The 19,672-nt window shown below is 35.0% G+C and overlaps 1 protein-coding gene across 1 annotated transcript; it reads left to right on the forward strand.

The window, feature by feature from the left end:
- The first annotated feature begins 77 nt into the window (after nt 1-77).
- Nucleotides 78-4,994, forward strand: LOC102899136 (dentin sialophosphoprotein-like). The gene is made up of 2 exons (XM_019824036.2): nt 78-1,769; nt 4,627-4,994. The coding sequence occupies exons 1-2, from the start codon at nt 78-80 to the stop codon at nt 4,663-4,665; spliced, it is 1,731 nt and encodes a 576-aa protein (XP_019679595.1). The 3' UTR covers nt 4,666-4,994.
- Nucleotides 4,995-19,672: the final 14,678 nt, after the last annotated feature.

Raw genomic sequence — 19,672 nt, forward strand, 5'->3', positions numbered from 1 at the left:
ACTTGAAAATGAGGCCAAACCTGACAATGATACTAAACTGATTACTGCTAGAAGCCTCAAAGATAAGGCCAGTGCCAATGACGAGCCTCTTCTCAAATATGAGACAGAACATGAAGATGAGACAGACTCTGAAGATGAAAAAAGATTCTGAAAAGGAAATAGACTCTGAGGATGAAAACAACACCAAAGATAAGAAAGATCCCAAAGATAAGTCTGACCCTGATGACAATGATTCAAAAGATAGCAATGCTGAACATAATGCAGACACAAACAGTGGATCTGATCCTGGTGGTGATGCTGACCCTACAAGTGGAGCTGATTCCAACGGTGATGGTGACTCTAACAATGGAACTGACTCCAACAATGAACCTGACTCTAATATTGATGATGCCACTAAAAATGATGCTAATTCCAAATACAGCACTGATTCTGATGGGGGAAAACATACCATTAATTCAGACAATACCCCTGGCCTAGACAATTGTGTTGATCAGGACTGTACTGTTAACTCCAGCAATGGCACTAGTACAAACTCTACCTCTGTGCTGCAGAATGGAACTGGCCTGAACTACACTTTTTGTTCCAATAATGGTTCTGGCACTAACAATGCCACTGGATCAGGCAATGACATTTGCCCCAACAATGGTACTAGCCCCAACAATAGACATGGCTCTAAAATCAATATATCTGGCCTCCAAAACAATGCCCCTGACGCCCAAAATATCGTATCATGTCCCAACAGCCCTGACTACAGCAACAATGACTCCTGCCTCAAAATCAATGGTCCTGGCCTGAACAACAATAGCCCTGGCCCCAATGACAATGGCTCTGGCCTTAAAATTGACCCTGGATCTAACTATAATGTCAGGCCTAGTAGTGCTATAAGCCACAATAGTGCTATTAGTTCTAACAAGGATGCTGACTCCACGTATGATACAAAACCCACCATTGCTGCTGGACACAACTATGCAGCTGTCCCAAACTATGACTCAGACCATGACTGTGTCTCAAGATTTACCCATGCAGTAGGTTCTAGCCCTCTAGTCAACCCCAACTATATTGCCAAAAACAGTTATGCTGCCAGACACAGCTCTACAACTACTACTGCCAATGTCATTGACACTAGCAATACAACTAGTTGTAGTGGTGCTGTTAGCGCTAGCTATACTGCTGGCACCAACTGTGCCTCAGGCATTAACCATGACCTTAGATTGATTCATGCCTTTGAATCCAACTTTGTCACCAACTCCAACTATGATGCCACAAATACTCATAATGTTCATAATTCCACCAGTATAAGCAATATTAATAATCTGTCTGAGCCTGGATTAGAAATTGGTACCAGTTCCTCCATTCCTAATATTGTTTATGCTAACTCCCCCACTTTTGCTGCTGGCACAAACTATACTTCCACTCCCGAAAGTTTGATCACCTCTGAATTTTCTGATTCATCTAAGCTTGGTATAAATTATACAGTTGTTGATAACCACAAATTTGGTGTCTGCCTCAAGGACTCTTCTGGCTCCATGGATTCTTCTAGCTTTAATCATACCACTAAGTCCAAGGATGTCCTTGATGCCAAGGAAGTTGGCTTTTTAAAAGATTTATCCAAGATCCAGAATCCAACTGGTGTCAAGTATCCTGCCGATTTAAACTTTCACTCCAATTCAAGTATTCCACTCCCTATTTTTGACATTATAGTAGAAGCTGAACCACCAGATTTTGTGAAGTTTGCTGTATCATCAGGGGCTGTGAATCTATTTTTTAAGGTAAGTTTATATAAATGTAGACTTTGATTTTCTTCTCCATTTCCTACAATTCAGAGTGTTAGGTCACTGAACAGGACCAAGAGACTTCCTTTTTAAAATTTACTTGAATATGTAAGCCATGGAAGAGAGGAGAAAAGATGTCCAGTATTACTTATTTTTTGACTCCTATAGCCAGAAACATGGTTTTCCATTTGAAAGATACATGTGCTATACAGCTGGTAAATAGAAACATGGCTTTGATTGCACTGTGGCTGGCTCATATACTACCTCCATCAAGGTTACAAATAGCCAAGTATTGGTTTCATCCCTCTATTTGCATAAAGAGTAAAGTTAAATGAATCTTAAATACCATAAATCAAGACATTTGAAACTACTATCTCCAAAATTCCCATTTTATAAGGAAGCTGGCAAAAGTATTATATTCTAATTTATAATTTAAATAAATATAATTTTACTAAGTTTTTTCACATATTAAGAAGCAAAGAACCCTAAACTTTTTCTACTTTTCACTTAAAATTTGCTTTATCTTATTTCTCCTGAAAATAAGTAACATTATATTTTTAATCTTTATCAAATATTTCTTCTAGAACTCTGAATTGTATGCACAAACTAAGATTGCTATATGTTTGCAAAACTATTTTTGATACCATCAACTAATATTCATTCTGATGAAGCTATACCAACATACTGTCATTGAGACATAATTAAGTTGGTATATAATTGAATTTTAGTCTTATTAGACACCGTAAACAAATACATTTAATTTGGATTGTAGGTCTCTGTGCCTAAATGTGCAACTTGAAAAAATTACTTTGTTTTCTAATAGATGTGTAATTGAATATAAATGTACATTTTAAAATAAAACATATATTCTTATAGCCAAGTGAAAGTACAAAATTGGTATCTCTCTAGTGCTTTTACTTTAATAGAGAACAATTTTGTGATTTTTCCAAGAGAACCACCTCTCTGGAAACAGTTGTAAATACCTAGTATAGTTGTATTACTCCACCTTATATAAATTTAAGGGTAATGTCCAATAAGTAACAAAAATAATATTGTTAAGATACAAGCTTCAACAACAGAAAAAAGAGATACTTTTCCTAGTTGTTTTATACAAATGAACTTTTATAGTAGTATGAAAACTTTTGAAGTATGTTTATTTTATGGCTTTGATGTTTTTGGATTAGTGAAAATATGGTTATCATAAGTTCTAGTTTACTAGTTAAGGAACACTTTGCAGTTTGAATCCTAGTATATAAGAATTGTTTCCTAAGTATGGGTATGTGAAACATATCATGTTAATTTTAAATGAAAATGATCTTCAAAGTAAGGCATTTCCCTCTCCCCCAAAAATAATCATGTTTTTCAAATAGAGGATGTACACAAACAGAGAATTCTTCCCTCAGAGCCTTTGTATTTCCACATTTTCCTGGTTTATCACATCCTTTTCTATATCTCCATCACAAACAACTACAATGACGATAATGGAGGTATGTTCCCCATTAAAACAAATTAAAAAGTGAGAGAAACTCATTTTAAAAGCTATAAAACTTTTCTACTAACCATAAATGAATCAAACAACCAACTTAATATAAGAATATATAGTCAAGCCATTTGTACCATCTTCATTCATTATTTCAATAGGCACTTAATAATTAAGCAGTGTAGAAGGCTCAAAAAATATGCAAAGTAAAAAACACAGTGCCCTTTAAAGTGCTTTTAACCATTTTCTACCTTAATGAGAAAACAAGTGGCTATTGGAGAATAGAAACTATGTGAAGACAAATAAAATGGCATCTCACTGAGTTTCAAGAATGTTTATAAAACATTTTCATTGTTCAGATCACATGTCACCAATGTATTAAAATAGTTGGAAATATGTGTGCATTAATTATTATACTGTGTTGAACTTTTCAGAAATAACCAAACAAGGTCACAACTCTTGAAACTATCTTCCTTTTTGTGAGGGTTAACATTGACTTCCATGGATAGTGGTTTTAGAACCATGTTATTAAAATCCTAGTATCATTTAATAAGTTATCTAGAAATTATTTACAATTCTGAAGAAACAATATGATTCCATATAAAATAGATAAGAGTAATACCCTATCTTAAACTTTGAAAATAGATTTTATTTATAAAAAATCATGCAAGCGTTTAATTAGTTGAAGTTCTTGACAGCATCCAATGTACTTAATAAAAATTGCATTGGGGTCATAAAAGAAGTGGTAATCTCTGATGTATTATATATTTTAAAAAAATAAAAAAATGATTCAGTAGTGATATGGAAGAAATTTTTCATATAGTATAGTCTACTATAACCAGAGTGTTTTAAATACAGAGGTATACAAGTCTTCTTAGTGACAGATGTCTGAGCATATCAAATGTGTTATGCTTTTTGTACCAAAGTTCTCTTAAATTGGTATTTCTAGTAATTGTCTCAAAATTAAGTCTTTTGTTTATAAATATCTTGAATATTTGAGGAAGTCTACAGGTAAGTCTTGGTTCAGGAGAGGCTAAATTCATAGTATAATGTTATCAAATGGATTAACTGAAGTGGCCAGAAGTTTTCATATTTTAATTTCAAAATGGTCCATGCAAGTGTATCATTTCCTTTCTGATCATAGAGCCATTAAGATACATAAAGAGGTTTAATTCTGCTTAATATTCATTGAAGTAAATCTTGTTTAAACCTAACCTTTAGGCATATTTATGTATATTGTACCAATATACTACAGATAATCAAAGCAATGCCCTGCCTTGTAGCTTCTTATGTAGCATACTTATGTTTGCATACAGATAAACAGTTTTTCTATTTCTAGCTTTTTAAAAAGTGATATGTTGTGTTTTGTTACAGTGGGAGACAAGCTTTCTGGGGATTTTCAATCTAAAATAACAACAAACCATCTCCTATCCAAATATACTGTCAACTTGCTCAAGCTCTTTTAATTGCTGAATTTCTTTTCTGAGGTCATCTGTGCACCAAACCTTTCCATAAATTCACTCCTTTATACATCAATTTGATCATTTCTTCATAATACTAAAGTGTTTCCCAGGTATCCTATTGCTGGATTCCTTGTCAGATAAGATAGGGTCCTGAAAGTGTTTAATCAAAATATGGTGAACTAAGTTGGCATCTCTTTTTGAAACGAATTAGTAAAAGATCTCAAATTGAATGTAACTGAATAAATAATATCAAGCAAATAAAAGTGTTCCTCCTGCCAACCATGTGTTCTTCTCATTGTTCTCTGAATAGTTTGGGAAAAAAACAATTGTTGGTTTGTTAAAAGATCAAAGTCTTAGATTGAATCCAGCCTTCTCCCTTTATCTGCACTATGTATAGTTCTATGACCCAACCACAAATATATAATGACCCAAGTGAGCAGTCCAAAGCAAAACCAGTTATCCCAAGTTCAAAGTAAAGTGCACTTTATTACTGCCACCATTACTGAAAATCTGTGCCAATGACCTTCTTTCTGTAGGAATTTCAAAGTTATATATTTTTCCTGATGCCTCACAAGTCTTTGGCCTAGCCTCCTCAAATTTAACCACAGGATCAATGATGAATCTATCTGAGGAGATAAAGAAAAACAGACAACATCAACTTGAGTCCAAAAATTGGTATAGACAAACTTAGGAGAACTTTAAGACTATCACTCAACATCATAAATTTTAAATAATTGACTAAAGAGACATTTTATTCTCAAAAAGATTTCACAGATTTTCAAATATCACAAATGTTTGCTACAGTGACACCAGTGTAGATGTGGTGCATTCAACAGCTGCAGGGTCTGTGCAATATGCCATGTTTTCCAGGTTTGGAAACAAAACTGAGGCAGCTGTGTCTGAATTTATTTCATCTTCTACTTGAGGGACAATTAATAAACTACATTTTCCAAAGTTTTTAAGTCGGAGTTTGGATGTATTGGGTATCAAAGACAATAAATGTGAAATGATTAAATAAGCAAAGTATGAAATTTCAGTTTTTGTCTCTCATGAGTCATGTCAACCAATCCACTTCTAAAGATACCTAGATTCATTAAGTGGAATGTTTATGGGATATAAACTGTTGACCCATTGTAATAGAGTCCCTCAGTAAAATGAAGAATGTTGATAAGAAGGTAGTAGCAAGAGGGGATTATATTTGAGGTAAAGACAAGGGAAATAATGTCATATGGAGAAAGAGGGATATTGTGGAATAATAAACATGATTGCAGTAATCTTTGTTTTTTTTACCATATCATTGAATCCCAATGTGTTCTAGCTAGTCCAAGTCCATTTGAAAAAATATTTTTCTTCTATACCATCCTTTGTATTTCCTGACCTGTCCCTATCTCATCACACACACACACACACACACACACACACACACACACACACAGAAAGGGAGAGAGAGACAATTGCAGACTTTTTAAAGTTTCAAATACCAAGAATATAAGCATGCTACATTAACAAATGCTCACTTGTTCACCACCAGTTTCTGTTTTTCCTGTTCTGAGGTCACTTTAACACCCCGATCTACTAACTCCATTCAGAAAGTAACAAAGCTGTCAAGCTGTTCAAAGTGTACTTCCTGATTGCTGATTCTTGAAAGTGAGTCTCCTAATATATCCACTACCACCTCATTTTTACCCTGTTACAAAGAACCTATACAAATACACACACATGCACGCACACACACACACATACACACCATTGATAACTTGTTCTGCTTTTGTATCACTTTGAGAACCACAGCCATCTGAATTTCTACAGTGATTTTAGTAAGAATATCATTTTTATTACAAATAATACTTTTTATAAGAAGTTGGGAACAATCTGTTTGTTCACACTTACTATCTTGGTACTCCCTGAATAAAAGAATGACCAATCAAGTTGTAAATGAAGTAGAAACAATAGAAGAAACAAGCACCAGCACTATCTTATTTCATCACATAAATATTATACCACAAATGGACACTGTTCACAGCCAAGAAGCATAGTTCATCTTACATGACTACACAGTGATAGATAATGAGACAAACAAAATTTTATCCTAGGCCTTGATATGACCATTTATAGATAGTTGCAAAAGGCTCTGAATCAGAATAAGATTGCTAATTTTGAGAGTTTAAAGCAAAAGTGCCAAAAAAATCAGTTCTCAGTATGAGTATTTCCATGGCTTTCTACTAGTCTTGAATATATTTTAGAAATAGAATATGTTACATAACAAAGACATCAATGTTGAAATTAGAAAATATATAAAAATACATAAACTTCAATGCAAGTCTTCAGGCAGCCATTTCATAACCAACATTTAATAGCACTTACTGTCTGACATGCATTCTTGAGTTTTACATGTAATAGTTCATTTAACCCTCTCAAACAACCTGATGAAATTACATCATTTTCTTTATTCTTATTTTACAAATGAGGACTACATTATGTAGTAAAGTAGCCTTTTTATGATCACACAACTACAAAGTGAAAAAAGAATCAGAGTCTATAATGAAAAATTTAGAGTTAATTTTATATATTGAAAACAACATGTAATTAAAGGTGTCAAGCGTAGTAAATATTGTGTTAACCTAATGTTATCAGAAACCCAGGTTACAGTCTTATAGTTGTGATTATTAGATAATCAAAGTAATTTTTTGGGCATGGGTCTGTAGCTTTCAAGGGTCATGATATCTAATATTTTATATTAAATAATCAAAATTATTCTGATAAAAATACTTTTTTTCTTTCATTACAACTTTTAACTCCCAAGTTTCTTTTTATCCTATTGTTGCAGCTAAACCTCCAGACAGGTAGCAGATAAAACCTTGACCCTTGATTAGTGAAAAGAATACCTTGAAATGGAAAGGACAAAAGCACAGCCAAGAAGGTTTGAGGATATGAGCAAATAACTTCAAAAATTGCAGCGATCCCTGAGCAATGTTTATTATATGTTTATTATTTTATCCCTTCCTCATTGCATGTCCATGGGGCCAACAATGTTGCTGCAAAATACCATGTGACAATCACCCCATTCATCCTATTTGCTTCTGGCAGATTCTGAAATAAGAAAAAAGACACATTGTTTTCCTTTCTAGCCACTATATAAAAATTATTTTGTATTGTTAACGATTCAAAAGTGCAGTTAGATTTTCCATCCATAAATTCTCTTCATCTTTTGTATAAGTCTCTGTCTCCAGAAGAAGATGATCTTAACTTTTAGTAAATCTCATGACAGATGTTTTTAATATTGTGATGTCCAATCTAGATTTGATATCAGCCATAATCAATTGTTATTTTATTGTTAATGTTGTTTATTATTGTTATTGTTTTATGAATGTGGTGCACATAATTAAAATAGTTGAGACTCATCAGTATCTTGGAGTCTTAACTTACAATTTATCCCATTCAACCTTGCTAAACTAGAAAAATTGATAACATATGTCATTTACCAAGAAGTTTTAGATATGAATGAATTGGATGCAATAAAGCTGTCTCTGGAACTGCCATAAAGCAACTCAAAAAATGTTACAGATTTTTTATAGCTCATGGAAAAAAAAGCTGAAAATATAGTGAATTAACTAAAAGAAGCCTACATTTCTTTCCTTTACAGTTAGAAACAAGGGCTGGGTTGCCAGGTTTACTAAAAAAAAACCAAAAAAACGAAAACAAGAAAAAACACTTTTTGTGACGAATTAACACCAGATACACTTTGAGGACTACAGGACACACAGGCAATCAAGCCTGATGACCTACCAAAAATTTTTATAAGACCTCCACTATTTGTCACCACTCTCTCTGTATGCCTCATTTTTATTATTGAAATTCAACCCTCTGCTCCACCGAGGTGAATCTCCCGACTTTTCCCCTACATTGACTTACTTGTATATATAGGCACCATATTCTTTTTGGTACCTTCCCTCAACTCAAAATCTATCTCATCCATAAAGCCTCAGATTTCAATAAACAATATTGCTCCTTCTATTTTCAAGTTTCTATTCTTAAAGTCAGCTGAGAAAGATCATTGCACATTTGGGGAAACCACCCATAGTTTGGTATGCGTATAATACCTGGTGTGATGTGCTGATGAAAAGTTAGATTGGAAAAACAAGCAAGAGAGGTGCCTGGGTAGCTCAGTCAGTTAAGCGTCAGACTGGCTCAGGTTATGATGTCGCAGTTTGTGAATTTGAGCCTCACATGGGGCTCTGCACTAATAGCGCGGTGCCTGCTTCAGATCCTCAGTCTCCCTCTTTCTGTGTCCCTCTCTCCAAAAAATAAAAACATTTTTTAAAAAGTAAGCAAGAAAATTGTTTGCCATATTAGAAAATTTAGACCTCATACCAGAGGTAATGGGTAACCTTTAAAAAGTTTTAAGCATGGTAGCAATGTGACTGCACTTTAGAGAAATAACTCTGGGGGTGGTGTGGAGGATGGGTTTAAGGAGAAGGGACAGGGAAAAAGAAGGATAGAACATCTGTTAAGACACAGTTATGGTGGTCCAGAATCTAATTCCAAAGAGCTTGAAATAAAACAGTAAGTAGTAAGAATGAAGAAGAGAATACACATTTGAAAGCTATTAAGACAAAAATGGCTGGAATACTGGATTATTTGATGTGGGAGGAAAGGAAGTAGTAAAAGCTTAGTTCAACTCCCAGCTTTCTGATTTGGGAAAATGATGGTGCCACTAAGCAAGTTGAAATATAAAGAAGGAGAATGGAGATGAGGTGGTGGCAGTGATACCAGTTTGTGACAAATTAAGATTGAGATTCCTGAGTAACAACTAGGTGCTGATGTTCAAAATTCATCTAAAATAAGCCCTGATCTTTAATATACCCCAGATGTAGAAGAAGGGGAAAAACCATGTTTATTGACATTGCATTTATATGTAGGGTTAGCAATTGCATGAATCATTATCAAAATATTTGATCTTAACAATTACCATTTAGAGTGATCCTCACATGTAATAGTAGCTTCATCGTATATGAAAATACAGAAACAAAGTTTCAAAAGACAATATATGTTGTTCAAGCTACAAATACAAGACGATACAAGTTCCAAGAACTTGGAACTGGAACACTTATATTTGTATGGCAGTGATGATTTCCAGAAAGTAACCCATGGCTCAGAAAAAAAAAATGCTTGTAACAAATTCTATTTAATGCTAGAATCAATATTGTGTTCCTTTATGCTAAAGATGAAAACCCTCAAGAAGAAAGTAACAATTTAAATGTTTACATAAAACAACTACTATATATGTAATTAATTTTTGTAGATTACTGCTTTATCTGCATAGATATAAATTACCTAAAAAATAAATTTCCTTTTTTCACCTAATTTTTTTATTGTGGTGAAATGCACCTAACATAAAATTTACCATCTTAACCAATTTTAAGTGTACAGTTTAGTGCTGTTAAATATAATCATAATGTTATCCAGCCATCATCACCATCCACCTTTATAAATCTCTTTATCTTGTAAAATTGAAACTATATATACTTTAAACAATAACTTAAAATCCACCCCCTTCCACAGCCCATGTAAACCACCATTCTATTTTCTGTCAATGTGGTTTGGACTACTCTAAGTACCCCATATAGTGGAATGATAAAGTATTTGTCTTTCTGTGACTGGCTTCTTTCACTTAGCATAATATCCTTAAGGTTCATCTATGTTGTACTATATATGTCAGAATTTTCTTCCTTTCTAAGGCCAATAATATTCCACTGTGTATTTATACCAAATTTCGCTTATCCATTCATCCAACAATGGACACTTGTGTTGCTTCCATGTTTTAGATTTAATGACATAATTCTGTTAACAAACATGGAAGTACTATATCTCTTCTAGACTCTGCTTTCAATTCTTTTGAGCATATACCCAGAAGTGTAATTGCTTCATCATATGGTAATTCCATTTTTGTATGTGTGTGGAACTGCTTTATTGCTTTCCACAGCAGCTGTACCAATTTACATTCCCACCAATAGTGCACAAGAGTTTCAATGTCTCCACGTCCTGGGCAATACACGTTATCTTCGTTATGTTTTTTTGTGTTTTTTTAATGGGTCCTGTCCTAATGAGTGTGAAATGGTGTATCCAAATGAAGCTTTGATTTGCATTCCCTTAATGATTGGTGATCTTGAACATCCTTTCACGAACTTATTGGCCATTTTTACATATACTTTGGAGAAATGTCTATTTAAATATTTTGCCCATTTTTAATCATTATTTGTGTTGTTATTAAATTTTAGGATATCTCTATATAATTGTGGATATTAATCACTTGTCAGATATATGATTTGCAAATATTTTCTCCCATTCTGTTGGTTGCTTTTTTATTCTGTTGACATCATCTTTTGATGCACATTTTAAATTTTTTTTCATGAAATCTAATTTGTCTGGTTTTTCTTTTGTTGCTTGTGTTTTCAGTGTTATACTCAAGAAATCACTTCCAAACCAATGTCATGAAGCTTTTGCCTTTTTTCTTCTAAGAATTTTATAGTTTTAGGTCTCACATTTAGGTTTTTATCATTTTGAATTATTATATGTGGTGTTAGGTAAAGGCCCAATTCCATTCTTTTGCATGTAAATAACCAATATTCCCAGCACAATTTCTTGAAAAAACAGTTCTTTCAAGGGGCGCCTGGGTGGCTCAGTTGGTTGAGCGTCTGACTTCGGCTCAGGTCATGATCTCGTGGTTTGTGAGTTCGAACCCCGTGTCGGGCTCTGTGCTGACAGCTCAGAGCCTGGAGCCTGCTTTGGATTCTGTGTCTCCCTCTATCTATGTCTAAATAAATAAAACATTAAAAATATTTTTTCAAAAAAGACAGTTTTTTCATCATTGAATGATCTTGACAGCCTTATCAAAAATTATTTAACAATATATGCAAAAATTTATTTCTGGCTTCTCTAATTTTTTCATTGGTCTATATGTTTGTCTTTATGAGAGTGACACACTGTTTTGATTCCTGTAACTTTGCAGTAAGTTTTGAAATCAGGAATTGTGGGTCCTCCAGCTTTGTTCTTAAGATTATTTTAACTATTTTGGATCCCTTGAGATACCAGATGAATTATAGGATGGGTTTTCTAGTTTTGGAAATAAAATCATTGGGATTTTATAGAGATTTCCTGAATCTATGTATCACTCTGGGTAGTATTCACATCTTAACAGTACTTTTTAATATTTATTTATTTATTTATTTATTTCTGAGAAAGAGACAGAGAGAGAGAGAGAGAGCATGAGCAGGGAAGGAACAGAGAGAGAGGGGGACACAGAATCTGAAGCGGGATCCAGGCTCTCAGCTGTCAGCACAGAGCCTGATGTGGGACTCAAACTCACAAACTGTGAGATCATGTCCTGAGCTGAAGTCAGATGCTTAACTGACTGAGCCGCCCAGGCACCCCGACATCTTAACAGTATTAATGCCACCAATCTATGAACAGTTTTGTTGCCATTTATTTATGTCTTCTTTAATTTTTTTCAGTAATGTTTTGTAGTTTTTACTGTACAAGTATTTAACTTCCTTGGTAAAGTTAATTCCTAACTTTTCATGTTATTTTAAGTGGAACTTTTTTGAGTTACTTTTTAAATTGTACATTGTTAATGCCTAGAAATGCAATTGATTTTTGTGTTACTTTATATCTTGCTACATCACTGAAATCATTTATTAGCACCAGAGAGGTTTTTTTTTTTTTGAGTGTGGAATCATTAAAGTTTTCTATATATAAGATTATGTCATCTGTAAACAGATAATTTTACCTCTTTTTTTTCAATTTGGATGCATTTTATTTCTTTTTCTTGTATAATTGCTCTGGCTGCAGCTTCCACCACTATGCTGAATAGAAGTGTTGACAGACGGCATCCTTTCTGTATTTCTGATCTTAGAAGTTTTCAGTCTTTCACCATAGAGTATGATTTTTGCTCTTGGTTTTCCATATATGGATTATATTATATTAAGGTAGTTTCCTGCTATCCCCAGTATAGTATATATTTTTATCATAGAAGGGTGTTGAATTTTGTCAATTGATTTCTACATTAAACAAGATGATCATGTGATTTTTCCCATCATTCTGCTAATATGGTACAGTATATTGACCAATTTTCATATGCTGAAATATCCTTGAATTCAAAGAATAAATCTTACTTGGTCATGATGTAAAATCCTCTTACTATGTTGCTGAATTGTTCCCTACTATTTTGTTGAAGATTTTTGAATTAGTGTTCATAAGGGATATTGATATGTTTTCCTTTCCTTGCACTTTTTTTTCTGACTTTGGCATCAGGATAAAACTAGCCTTACAGAATAAGTCAGGAAGTGTTCCTTCCTTTTAATTTTTTTAGAAACATTTGAGAAATATTGTCATTAATTCTTTAAAAGTTTGGTAGATGAACACTGGGTGTTGTATGTGAACAATGAACCACGGGAATCTACCCCAAAAACCAAGAGTACACTTTATACACTTTGTGTGAGCCAATTTGACAATAAATTCTACTTTTAAAAAAGAGGGAAAATTTTAAAAATAAAAAATAAATTGTGGAGAAACAAAAAAGAAGTTAGGCAGAATTCACAAGTGAAGCCATTAGGTCCATGGTTTTAACTGGTCAGAAGAGTCTTATTGATTTAATCCCCTTACTAGTTATAGATCTATTTAGATTTTCTGTCTTCATGATTTATTCATGGTAAATATTAGGTTTCCAGGAATTTGTTCATTTCATTTAAGTTATCAATTTGTTTGCATACAATTGTTCATAGTACTCTCTTATAATCTTTATTTATTTAGAATTTGTAGTACTGCACCAAATTTCATTTTTTATTTCAGCAACTTGAGTCTCTTTTATTAGACAACCTAGCTAAAGGGTTTTCAATTTTGTCAACTTTTTAAAAGAACTAACATTGTTTTTTTTCCTATACATTTTCTTTTCTCTAGTTTTTTTTTTTCTCTAACTCTGCTGTAATCTTTATCATTTCCTTCTTTCTGCTACCTTTACTTTAGTTTGTTCTTCTTTCTCTAGTTCCCTGAATTACACATTTAGGTTATTGATTTGAAATGCTTCTTTTTTTAACTTTTACATTTTTAATTTACGTCCAAATTAGTTAGCATATAGTGCAACAGTGATTTCAGGAGATTTCTTAATGCCCCATAAACATTTAGCCCATCCCCACTCCCAAAGCTCTCCAGTAACACTCTATTTGTTCTCCATATTTAAGATTCTCTTATGTTTTGACCCCCTCCACGTTTTTATATTATTTTTTCCCTTCCTTTATGCTTATCTATTCTGTCTTGAAGTCTTCAAATGAGTGAGGTCATATTATCTTTGTCTTTCTCTGACTAATTTCGCTTAGCATAATACCCTCCAGTTCCGTCCACATAGTTGCAAATGGCAAGATTTCATTCTTTTTGATTGCCGAGTGATACTCCATTGTATATATATATACCACATCTTCTTTATCCACTCATCCATCGATGGACATTTGGGCTTTTTCCATACTTTGGCCATTGTTGATAGTGCTGCTATAAAAATTGGGGTGCATGTGTCCCTTCAATACATCCCTGTATCCCTTGGATGAATACCTAGTAGTGTGATTGCTGGGTCATACAGTAGTTCTATTTTTAATTTTTTGAGGAACCTCCATAATGTTTTCCAGAGTAGCTGTACCAGTTGGCATTCCCACTACCAGTGTGAAAGAGATCCTCTTTCTCTGCATCTTAGCCAATATCTGTTGTTGTCTGAGTTGTTAATGTTAGCCCTTCTGACAGGTGTGAGGTGGTATCTCATTGTGGTTTTGATTTGTATTTCCCTGATGATGAGTGATGTTGACCATTTTTTCATGTGTCTGTTTTCCATGTGGATGTCTTCTTTGCAGAAGTGTCTATTCATGTCTCTTGCCCATTTCTTCACTGGATTATTTGTATTTTGAGTGTTGAGTTTGATTAGTTCTTTATAGATTTTGGATACTAACCCTTTATCTGATATGTCATTTGCAAATAAATTCCATCAGTTGCCTTTTAGTTTTGCTGATTGTTTCCTTCACTGTGCAGAAGCATTTGATTTTGATGAGGTCCTAAAAATTCAGTTTTGCTTTTCTTTCCCTTCCCTCTGGAGACCTGTTGAGTGAGAATTACTGTGGTCAAGATCAGAGTGGTTTTTTCCTGCTTTGTCCTCGAGAATTTTGATGGCTTCCTGTCTTACATATAGGTCTTTCATCCATTTTGAGTTTTTGAGTATGATGTAAGAAAGTGGTCCAGGTTCATTCTTCCACATTTCGCTGTCCAGTTTTCCCAGCACCACTTGCTGAAGAGACTGTCTTTATTCGATTGGATATTCTTTCCTGCTTTGTCAAAGATTAGTTGGCCATATGTTTGTGGGTACATTTCTGGGTTCTCTGTTCTGTTCCATTGATCTGTGTGTCTATTTTTGTGCCAGTACCATACTGTCTTGATGATTATAGCTTTGTAATACAGCTTTAAATCCAGGATTGTGATGCCTCCCACTTTGTTTTTCTTTTTCAAGATCACTTTGGCTATTCAGGATCTTTTCTGGTTCCACACAAATTTTAGGATTGTTTGTTCTAGCTCTGTGAAGAATGCTGGTGTTATTTTGATAGGGATTGCATTGAATATGTAGATTGCTTTGGGTAATATCGACATTTTAATAATATTTGTTCTACCTATCCAGGAGCATGAAATCCTTGTCCAATTTTGTGTCTTCTTGAATTTATTTCATAAGCTTTCTATAGTTTTCAGTGTATAGATTTTTCACTTCCTTCATTAGATTTATTCCTAGCTATCTTATGGTTTTTGGTGCAATTTTAAATGGTATTGATTCCTTGATTTCACTTTTTGTTGATTCATTGTTGGTGTATAGGAATGCAACCAATTTCTGTGCATTGATTTTATATCTTGCTACTTTGCTGAATTCATGAATCAGTTCTGGCAGTTTTTTGGTGGAAACTTTTGGGTTTTCCATACAGAGTGTCATGTCATCTGTGAAAAGTGAAAGTTTGACCTCCTCCTGGCCTATTTTGATGCCTTGTATTTCTTTGTCTTGTCTGATTGCTGAGGCTAATACTTCCAATACTATATTGAATAACAGAGGCTAGAGTGGATATCCCTGTCTTTTTATGACCTTATGGGGAAAGCACTCAGCTTTTCCCCATTGAGAATGATATTATTATCAGGTCTTTCATACATGGCTTTTATGATCTGGAGGTACGATCCTTCTCTCTCTATTTTCTTGAGGGTTTTTATCAAGGAAAGCATTTTGTCAAATGCTTTCTCTGAAACTATTGAGAGGATCATGTGGTCCTTGTCCTTGCTTTTATTGATGTGATGAATCACATTCATTGTTTTGCAGATATTGAATCAGCCCTGCATCCCAGGTATAAACCCTCTTGGTCGTGGTGAATAATTTTTTTAATATATTGTTGGATCTGGTTGAATAACATCTTGTTGAGGATTTTTGCATCCATGTTCATCAGGGAAATTGGTCTCTAATTCTCCTTTTTAGTGAGGTATTTGGTTTTGGAATCAAGGTAATGCTGGCTTCATAAAAAGACTTTGGAAGTTTTCCTTCCACTTATATTTTTTGGAACAGCTTCAAGAGAATAGGTGTTAACTTTTCATTAAAACTTTGGTATAATTCCCTTGGAGAGACATCTGTCCCTGGACTCTTGTTTTTATGGAGATTTTCTTTATTACTAATTCGATTTATTTACTGGTTATGGCTCTGTTCAAATTTTCTCTTTTTCCTGTTTCAGTTTTGGTAGTTTATATGTTTCTAGTTTATATGTTTATATGTATATATGGTAGTTTATATGTTTCTTTCCTTTTTATTTTTGATCAAACTGGCTAGTGGTTTATCAATTTTGTTAATTCTTTCAAAGAACAAGCTTCTGGTTTCATTGGTCTGTTCTACTGTGGGTTTTTTGTTTTGTTTTGTTTTGATAGCACTGATTTCTGCTCTAATCTTTACTATTTTCTGTATTTTGCCAATTTTATGTTTTATTTGCTGTTCTCTCTCCATCTCTTTAAGGTGTAAGTTTAGGTTGTGTATCTGAGACCTTCCTTCCTTCCTTCTTTAGGAAAGCATGGATTGCTATATACTTTCCTCTCATGACCACCTTTGCTGTGTCCCAGAAGTTTTGGGCTGCATTGTTATCATTTTCATTGACTTCCATGTAATTTTAATTTCCTCCTTAACTTCTTGGTTAGTGCATTCACTCTTCAGTAGGATGTTCTTTAGTCTCCAAGTATTTGTTACCTCTTCAAATTTTTTCTTGTGGTTGATACCTAGTTTCATAGTGTTGTGGTCTGAAAGTATGCATGGTATGATCTCGATCTTTTTTACTTGTTTAAGGCTGATTGTTGTTCCAGTATGTGATCTGTTGTGGAGAATGTTCCATGTGCACTTGAGAAGAATGTGTATTCTGTTGCTTTAGAATGAAATGTTCTGAATATATCTGTTAAGTCCATCTGGTCCCGTGTGTCATTCAAAGTCATTTTTTCCTTGTTGATTTTCTGTTTAGATGATCTGTCCATTGATGTAAGTGGGGTGTGAATTCCCCTACTATTATGGTATTATTATCAATGAGTTCCTTTATGTTTGTGTTTAATTTATTTACATATTTGGGTGCTACCACATTTGATGCATAAGTGTTTACAATTGTTAGGTCTTCTTGGTGGATAGACCCATTGATTATGATATAATGTCCTTCTTCATTTCTTGTTACAGTCTTTATTTTAAAGTCTAGATTGTCTGACATAAGTATGGATATTCTGGCTTTCTTTTGTTGGCCATTAGCATGATAGATATTTCTCCATCCCTTTACTTTCAATCAGAAGGTGTCTTTAGGTCTAAAGTGGGTCTCCTGTAAACAGCATATAGATGGATCTTGTTTTCTTATCCATTCTGTTAACCTATGTCTTTTGATTGGAGTATCTAGCCCATTGACGTTTAGAGTACAGAAAGATATGAATTTATCACCATTATGTTTATTGCAGAGCTGGAGTTTCTGGTGGTGTTCTTTGGTCCTTTCTTGTATTTGTTTCTCTTGGTCTTTTTTTTGTCTTTTCTCCCCTCACAGAGCCCCCCTTAAATTTGTTGCAAGGTTGGTTTAGCGGTCACAATTTCCTTTAGTTTTTGTTTGTCTGAGAAACTTTTTATCTGCCCTTTAACTTTGAATAACAGCCTTGCTGGGTAAAGAATTCTTGGCTGCATATTTTTCTGATTCAGCACATTGATTATATCCTGCCACTCATTTCGGGCCGGCCAAGTTTCTGTGGATAGGTCTGCTGAAAACCTGATCTGTCTTCCCTTGTAGGTTAAGGGCTTTATTCCCCCTTGCTGCTTTCATGATTCTTTCCTTGCCTGAGTATTTTGTGAATTTGACTCTGATATGCCTTGTTGATATTCGGTTTTTGTTGAATCTAATGGGAGTCCTCTGTTCCTGGATTTTGATGTCTGTGTCTTTCCCCAGGTTAGGAAAGTTTTCTTTTATGATTTGCTCACATAACCCTTCTGTCACTTTTTCTCTCTCTTTCTCTTCTGGGACCCCTATGATTCTGATGTTTTTCCTTTTTAATGAGTCAATGATTTCTGTAATTATTAAATCATGCTCTTTTGCCTTAGTCTCCCTCTTTTTTTCTGCTTCATTATTTGCCATGTTTGTCCTGTATATCACTGATTCATTGCTCTGCATCATCCATCCTTGCTGCCGTGGCACTCATGTGAGATCACAGCTCAGTTATAGCGGTGAAAATGGCATCACCCAGCTACCCAGTCTCTAGTATCAGAACTCTGTTCTCCCCAATCAGCAATTGCACACCCGTTCTTTGTCTTCAGCTTCCATCTACTTCCTGCTTTTACACTGTCCATGACCAAGCCATCAGGTTGCCAGGCAGCACCTCCCTCCTGAGTTTTATCTCAGATGCAGCTGTGTTTCCTGAGCCCTCCTTTCTGAGACTGTGGCTTTGACACATTCTGACCCCCTGCAGGAGAGCCTCACCGAACATTGGTCAGGTGCCAACTGCACCCAGGAAATTTGTGAGACTGTGCTGCTGCCAATGCCCAGATACTGTGGCTGGGTGCCAACTCGTCCCAGAAAAAAATCACGTGATCATGTAGCAGCAGTGTTTCAGGGATTATGGCAAATCACACACATCTCTGGCACCAGGCTTCACCTTTAATGTCCTCACTCCAACACCAGTGGGTGTGGCCATTGTCCAGGGTCTGCTGGGACCTTTGCCCCTGGGGAGTCCACATGACTCTACCAAACGTCCTCCAAGCAGGGGATCTGCCGCTCCCCATGTGGCCCGTAGACCCCCTTGGACTTCATTCTGCTCCTGGGGATTTGCCATTCCCACCAGAGCACCACCAGATATCGAGCTGTGGAGTTTCAGACTCTGCACTCCTGCTGTTTATAGAGTCTTAATGGAATTCAAACCCTCGCCTTTCTCCTTTCTCCCTTTTTAGTTAAGACCCTGCAGCTGTTTCCACTTTTCCACTTTCTCTCCAGCTGCTTTTGGGGAGGGGTGCTTTTCCTATACTCTCCCCTTACTTTGTTTCCTCCTCTCCCTGCAAGCAAAAACAGCTCCCTGCCTTCCACAGCTTCTCTCTCCCCCACTTCACCTGTCCACACCATGTACCTGCTGAGTTCTGTGGTTCAGGTTGTGCAGGTTGTTGTATTAATCCTCAGATCAGTTTCCTACTTGTACAGGATGGTTTGTTGCTGATCTGGCTGTATTTCATGGATGCAAAATGCAAAAAGAACTTCCTTGCTGTTCCTGCATCTTGGCTCCCCAACCTCCCCCCCCTCCAGAGTGTCTGATTCTTGATTTCAGCTAATTTCCTGATCCCTGGTTTGTGGGACTGAACCTTACATTGGGCTCCATGCTCACCATGCTTAAGATTTTCTCTCCCTTTGCCCCTC

Source organism: Felis catus, chromosome X, assembly GCF_018350175.1.
Source record: "Felis catus isolate Fca126 chromosome X, F.catus_Fca126_mat1.0, whole genome shotgun sequence".
Taxonomy (NCBI): domain Eukaryota; kingdom Metazoa; phylum Chordata; class Mammalia; order Carnivora; family Felidae; genus Felis; species Felis catus.

Excerpts from the sequence above, each read along its gene's own strand:
- LOC102899136 (XM_019824036.2), top strand. The coding sequence starts at position 78 with ATGACGAGCCTCTTCTCAAATATGAGACAGAACATGAAGATGAGACAG. Across the intron at positions 1,770-4,626 it reads CTGTGAATCTATTTTTTAAG|TGGGAGACAAGCTTTCTGGG; the intron begins GTAAGTTTATAT and ends GTTTTGTTACAG.